Source organism: Curcuma longa, chromosome 19 (genome assembly GCF_044706935.1).
Source record: "Curcuma longa cultivar G26 ecotype Majalengka, Jawa Barat chromosome 19, ITB_CL_G26_1.1, whole genome shotgun sequence".
In the NCBI taxonomy this organism is placed as follows: Eukaryota; Viridiplantae; Streptophyta; class Magnoliopsida; order Zingiberales; family Zingiberaceae; genus Curcuma; species Curcuma longa.
The window spans coordinates 3659533-3667071 of NC_133879.1; the positions used below are offsets into that span (position 1 = coordinate 3659533).

The 7539-nt window shown below is 34.1% G+C and overlaps 1 protein-coding gene across 1 annotated transcript; it reads right to left on the reverse strand.

Annotated features, from left to right (window-relative positions):
* Window positions 1-467: 467 nt before the first annotated feature.
* On the reverse strand, window positions 468-3133 carry LOC141812504 (alpha-galactosidase 1-like). The gene is made up of 15 exons (XM_074700493.1): window positions 2996-3133; window positions 2803-2861; window positions 2664-2720; window positions 2559-2593; window positions 2378-2481; window positions 2179-2254; window positions 2007-2065; window positions 1870-1935; window positions 1695-1778; window positions 1409-1473; window positions 1245-1327; window positions 1083-1173; window positions 959-1008; window positions 748-888; window positions 468-661 (listed from the first exon to the last, which is right to left on the reverse strand). Exons 1-15 carry the CDS (start codon window positions 3106-3108, stop codon window positions 560-562), a joined length of 1185 nt encoding a protein of 394 aa, XP_074556594.1. The 5' UTR covers window positions 3109-3133; the 3' UTR covers window positions 468-559.
* Window positions 3134-7539: the final 4406 nt, after the last annotated feature.

Genomic DNA, 7539 nt, shown 5'->3' on the forward strand with positions numbered 1-7539 from the left:
TTTATTCGTTCCAATTGGATTTGTCAATTTAGATTTTGAAACTTAGGCTTGACTTTAGATTTCTTTAGGTTTCTTTGGTCTCCAATTTGAGTTAGTATTCTAAAAAATAGACTATCTTGGTTGGCAGGCCAAATAGATTTATCATTTCCATCTGATAGTGTTACCAACTAGACGAGGCGAGTTCACCTTTTGATTGGAGCTAGGAGCTAGTTTGATCAACAACGACAAAATCCATAAACAAAGTTAAAGTATGTGCATAGGTTTGTAAAAAAATTAAAAGTTTATGCTAGATTTATTACACCTTCCAATGTTCATGTTACCACCCAACTGATAACTACATATGATGGTAAATCTAGTCTGTTAGCTTTAAGAGTTCAACTTAATCTTTGTTTGGGGGAGAGGAACTTAGTGGAATGGTGGACACGCCAACACAACCATCAACCCAATTGCTTGCGATCTTGCTTACACTAAATAAATAGTCTGATAAATTTAACACCAAGAACGAATGGTGGACATCATTTATTCAGTTTACATTAATTCAAATACACCCTGATGCTTCTCATTCTGATTGAGACACGGGAGTTAAAATATACATCTGGCACGAATGACCGCCAACTTGGGCTCTCAATTTACCCACAAATTCCCTCTTCAGTGTTATATGCTGCATTAAAAGAGAACAAGAACAAATTAATAAATACATGAACTGAACAGTGAGCAGCAGTGCTAGTTCTGCAGCAGCAGAACTACCTTCCACAGATTTCTTGCTTGCACAGAGGTATTGGGAGGAATGCCAATGTCATCCCAGTGGGCCGTAATTTGGGCCGGGAAAACGGATCGGTTCAGTAGCACTACTACTGTTCTATATCCAGATAAAGGCCCGGCCCAAACCTGTGAATGAATTTATCCTCCAAGTTTTATTTAAAATAAAAACAACTAGAAAACATTAATGCTGACTAACCTCAGCACTGCCCATCATCCTGACCTTCTTTGCTTGAACACCCAGAGGATCTGAAGGGGAGAAACCAATTCATTGTTTTGTAAATGTAGTTAATCAGAAACAGAGAATGAAGGGGGCACGGCACCTTGGTTAACAGCAATCACTTCCTTGTTTCCGAGAATGGCCATGGTCGCCTGTGTCATATTTCTAACATCACAGCCAATGAGGAGAGGAGCCTGCAAGCATCACATAATTCTTAAGCATTTCAGATGAATGCACGCACGGTAAGCTGGGAAGTGGTGGTTACCTTGGAGATAGCCCAGATGCTGAAATGCACAATGTATTCTTCATTAGTCATCCCACCATTTCCAACTTCGAGCATATCAGGATCTGATAATAGAGATATAAAGATGCACAAAGATTGTTTTCAATGGAAATACACACTTAACAGTTAATTAAAGATGAACTAACCATTCCAGCCACCAGGCCTTGCATAGTCAGCATAAACTTCGTTCTGATCAGCCCTTGAGACCATACTGCACGACCATAAATTCTCCTTTTCACAATCAAGGTAATCAATCAAAAACTTTTCTTATCTGGTTTTAAACTGTAATGTGTTTGAATAGACAATTTAATTGGAAATGGAAGGATATTTCGGCTGGCCTTAATTCCAATTTAATTGGGTTGGTTCGATCCAAGAAAGAAATCACCAACTAGAGAGCTTGACAGTTTGTTTAATGGAGTTGAAGTATTAAACCTTTCCCATGAATCATTAATGTCGTCAGTAGTTCTCCAGCTATTTCCTAGTTTGCTTCCCCAGGTAGCTGGGTGCATGTCTCCCCTGAATATGATAAACAAATGACGAGAAATAGGTAATTAGTGAAAGAAGAAGAAGCTAGAAGAAGATGATGAAGAAGAAGTGTTTCGCTTACCATTCGCAAAGGGAGATAAAAATTGGTCGACCAGTGCTCATTAGAGCTTCAGTCATTTGAGGATACCTATATGAACAAGATTCCAAGTTTACTTACTTTAACCATGCTTATTCGACCAATGACCTTTACAATTCTACCTCTCCATGGGCTTCAAATCTCCATTGTTGCAGTTGTCATACTTGAGGTAATCTATTCCCTGACCCGAAAGATACTATTTAGTGAGAATTGCTTTTCCATTATGCAATATTAGAAAAAAAAAAAAAGAAAATCAATCAAGTTCAAGATACACATATTGCCAAAACAGCTTACCCATGCAGCAAAAGTTTCAGCATCTTTCTTCTCATACCCCAGTGAACCAGGCATCTGTGAGCTACATGTTCTGTATCTGTAGAAACCACAAAGCCAATGATAAGAAGAAAGAAAGATCAGGATAATATAAATATCAGTATGAATCAGTAAATGTGTTGTTGGCTTTTTACAGAAATGAATAGTACTCCACCATACTCACCCTGCATCCGAGTATATGCCAAGCTTAAGCCCCTTGCTGTGCACATAATCTGCAAGAGCTTTGATTCCTGATGGGAATGTTCTTCGGTCGGCCAGTAGGTATCCCTGAATACATTACAAAGTTGCAGTTCATGCTTATTGTGGTAACTGTAGACGAAAACTAAAGAAAGGTATCAATAAACCTGGGAGTCGCGGTCGTGCTCAGCCCAGCAATCATCTGCAAATCATCTATGGATCAGAAATTACAAACAATCAAAAGGAAGTTAAACAAGTAGAGAAAGACTAACCAATGTTGACGTATTCATATCCAAGCTTCGCGAGTCCAGTCGACACCATTGCATCGGCTGTTGCATCGATGGGTAATTATAGAAACGATTCAAGGAGAATAGTAAGTAGTCCACAAAGGCTCAGCATCGGTCCATCTACCTGTTTCTTTGATTAGTGTCTCATTGATTTGGCAAGAGAAGCGATTCCAACTATTCCACCTGAACAGGGAGAATGAATAGAGCAGTATGAATCCACGCCGAGAGGCGAAAAATGAAACAGTATGCCATGGTTAAGTTTTTTTGCTGTTTCGTTAAAGATCAGGGAGGAAGACGATCGAGAACTGAGAACATACCCCATGGGAGGAGTCGACCCGAGGCCATTTGCAAGTGACTCGACCATAACAAAATCAGTTGTGGCCATTGCAAACGCCAGAATTAGCAGCAGCTGAAACCTTTGCTTGCCCATCTCCTTCCTCTCACGGTCGACGGTCTCCAAGTGTTTGCTTTGCTTCACGGGGATGCCTACCAAGCTTTATAACGAGGCAAAGGCCATAATTTAATGTCTAGAAGACACTTCCGATTTCCAACATTTTGTTTTCTTCCCCTGCAGGATTATATTGAAATTCTTAATTTGTAATGCAAATGAAGAAATAAATATCGAAAAGTAATTAACGATAAATTTTAAATTAATTCTCTGTAATAGAAGGAAAGAAATTGAAAGTCATTAAAAAATATTAAAGATTTACACATATGTGATAAAAGGAAAAAAATAAAAATCTTCAAAAATAGAAAATATTTAAAATTGATACACCTATAATAAATAGAATTAAATTATAAAATATTCAAAACTGATGCATATTAATTTTTATTAAATAAAAATTAATAATAATCCCTATTAATTAGTTTTTTATTTAAAATATTTATTTTCATATTTATTATTGAGTTGAGTTCGTAAAAGAAATTCCATATTCTATATTTTAATCATCTTTAAATTAATATAATTTTTAATTTTATTTTTTATGAAGTTATTTTTCTTCTTCATCCACTTCTTTTTTGCTAATGGTGGAATCTGCCACCTTAGCGGACGATCGATCTCACGATCATGTGAGGAGGTAAATCGAAAAACTATAATGGGTCACGACGTAGGAGGGTATTGTCTGGCTTCGTCAGGATTCGAACCCTTGTCCTCTTCTGCAAGTCTACTGTGTCGTAACCAACTCAGCTATGCTCCGGGGGCTTCTTCATCATCCACTTCGTTCTTAGTTCTTAGATGATTCGTGGACAATTTTAGTACTAACTTCTCTATTATTCATCATCTTTAAATATTATTTTCGCTTCATCCACTCCGTCTTTAGTTTGCTAGGTAGTTAGTGCTTAGTTGAAAGGTAGTTCTACTATATATTCTATTTTAGTATTAATAAATTTTATTTTTGTCATTATCTACAACTCATTTATAATTCAATTTATTTCTTTAAAATTTTATTTAACTATTATTCTTTAGCATGTGATTTCACTTTCTTCGTAGCATCACACACGTTACACGTTGTTATCTCCACCACATCTTTTCACATATCTATATATCTTTATCTTCGGTGCATAGTTAACTTTATCATCATCTATTTCACCCTTAAACCCTAAAAAAATTATTATTGTTATTATAGCAGCAACAAGAAAAGTTAAAAAACAGTGAGAAAAAAAAACCAAGAAAAAGTGAAAAAAAAAACAAATGGAGAAAAGAAAAAAACATATTGCTGAAAAAATATTACAGTTTGTTCCTATTGCATTGCTATGATGAACATTTATGGCAACAATATAAAGATTTTGTCGCCTTCATCTTGTTGATTTCAATTGCATACTCTCTTCAACGTATCATCATTGCTAGCTCATCACAACGACAATGATCATCGTGTTTCTATTTTCTTAATTTGTGCATCTGCTTCCTTATCTGCAAACAACATACTAACATAATCAAGAGCTAACAGAATTCGTAGAAAGATTTAATCGTGCTTTCGTATTTTAGTTTGCAAGAAAATATTATCTCTTCTAGATTCAACAAAGAGTAGATTAAGTATATTTATTTAATTAGTCTAGTTCTAGACTCGAGCAACTTCAACATCAACGAATCTCGTATCATTTGGGTATAAACGTAATTCCTCTTTCCGAAGTTTAATTTTATTTATTTAGTTGGTAATTTTAAATTGCTTTTATTTAATTAATTTTTTCTTACAAATTCATACATATTAGCATCTTATTCATAAAATCAAAATATCATAAAAAATTTTTAATATAGTTTAGACATCATTCATTAAAAATATTTTATTTTTAGTTTAATGATCATCCATCAAAAAATATATTTCCTATTTAGTTTAATTACTATTTATTAAATAATATATTTTTTTATTTAGTTTAGTTATCTCCATCACATAAAATATCATCATTAGTTTAATTACTATCCTTATCAATATCATCATATTAGATGTATTAGTTATGCATATTTCATATTTGGTTTAGTTCATATATGTTAGCAATTTATTATATTCTTCTAAATCTCATTTAATTTATCATATTTTTATTTTATAAGTATCAGTGTTTGTCAATATTTGAATTAACTTAGATTTAGATATATGAGATTTAGATTTTAGGAACGTGCCCCATATGAAATGAATGATGAACTTAATCACTATAAAGGTGTGTTTGATTCAAATTATGATATATGACCTTGGTTATGTGATTACTAGGTAATCACATAACTAAAATTATGAGGTATAAAATATAACCTAATATTATTTAGTTTACTTTATTTATTTTAAGAGAATAAATATAATCAATTTTATATTTACTATATTACCCTTTATTCAAATATATTTTAATATAATTTATTAAATTAATAAATATAATTTGATAATTTTATTTTAATAAAATAATTTATTAAAAATAATTATTTTAATAAAAAATTATTAAAATAATAAATATAATTTATTAATATTATTTTTTAAATTTTAAAATAAATTTATATATTTTAATAAAATAATTTATTAAAATAATTAATTTAATAAAATAATTTGTTAAATTAATAAATATAATATGATAATTTTATTTAAATAAAATAATTCATTAAAATAATTTATTAATTTTATTTTTTAAAATTTAAAAATATATTTTTTAATAAAATAATTCATTAAAATAATTATTTTAATAAAATAATTCATTAAAATAATAAATATAATTCATTAATTTTATTTTTTCAAAATTTAAAAAAATTATTTTTTAATTTATAAATATTTAAATTAAAATTTATTAAATTAATTAATTCAATTTTAATTAGATTTCATAGTATATTTTAATTAACTCAGTTTTAAAATCGAAGGGTAATCGTGAAAAAAAATTTCATTAACCTTTAGAGTTGTAGAAAACCTTAGGCGACTATGGTAATCACATTACCGGATTATAACTTATTTGCTGATGTGGCGGTGATGTTATATTACTTGAGAATCGATCATAACCTGAATCAAATAAGGTTATCAACGATAACCTCGGATAGATAATCAAGGTTATCAATAATAACCTCTAACCAAACGTCCCCTAATAGTTATTCTTCATATACCACTATAAATGTAGGAATGACATGTATATATAAGGTCACATCCCATGCTTAAAGAAGAACTTCATTATTTTGTGAACCATGTGTTAGGACAGATGCCCTTACATTTGATGGAATTATGGACCTAACTCCTAAGCATATTTCTTCATTGGTTAGATGATATTGTAAATTATTTTGAACAATGTAATTTTACCTCCACTAAACATTACAATTTGTTAAATTCATACTCATTGGACCTTCTAAAATTTATTGACAATGTGTTCAAAACATTGGAGAGCAAGACGGACAAGAACTTATCGCATATTGGCATGAAATAAAAAAATAATTAATGAAAAGATATGCTCCACCAAACTTTAATAGACAATCGCTCAATAAGCTTATAACTACATGAAGTCAATTTTTGAAATCCTTATTTAAAGACGTTAGTTCTTAACTTTTATAAGTTTGTCACTAAATATATATATATATATATATATATATAATCTTGCTATTCTGAGCGACACCCAGTGCGCGCCCCGTGAGCGCCTAGATCTCGGCCGTCCGCCCGCGATCGCGAAAAACGTGAGCCGTCCGATTGCACAGTGTTTCTCCTCGGACCTTCGCCGCTTCCCGCCGCCCGTTCATCGCCGTCCGACCACCGTCGGCCGCCGGACCGGACCCGTTGCAACCGCAACTCGCAGGCGGTCCGGCGGTGGCTGGAGTCCGGCCTCGATTCGGCCGGAATCCGGCCGAATTCAGGCCGAAATCGGCCGCCAGTGTCTGGCGGCGATTTCGGTCGGAATCCGGCCGAATCGGGGCTGGACTCCGGCCACGGTCGATGCGCCGGCGCAGGGCGCGTCGACCGCGGCCGGTCTCCGGCCCCGTTCGGTCGGAATCCGGCCGACAGTGGCGCCAGGCACTGTTGCCTTGTTTCGACCGGAATTTCGACCGGATTCCGGCCCAATCCGGTCGGAATTCGATGCCGGAATGTGCGCCGGCGAGTTGCGGTTCCAACGGATCCGGTCCGGCAGTCGTCGGTGGTCGGACGGCGATGAACGGACGGCGGAAGCGCGTGGAGGTCGGTGGTCGGCGTGCACGGGCGCGTAGGAAGCCGACGCTCATAATAGCATATATATATATATATATATATATATATATTCAAATAAACCTCTTCATAACCTACCATTGGAGAAATCCTAAAAAAAATATTTTAGAAGAGTCCTCCAATAATGTTTTGGACAAGCCCCCTGGTCGAGATACCATTAATATGATTTCAGGAGAAACCATCAATTGAGACTCCAAGTGGGCAAGGAAGAC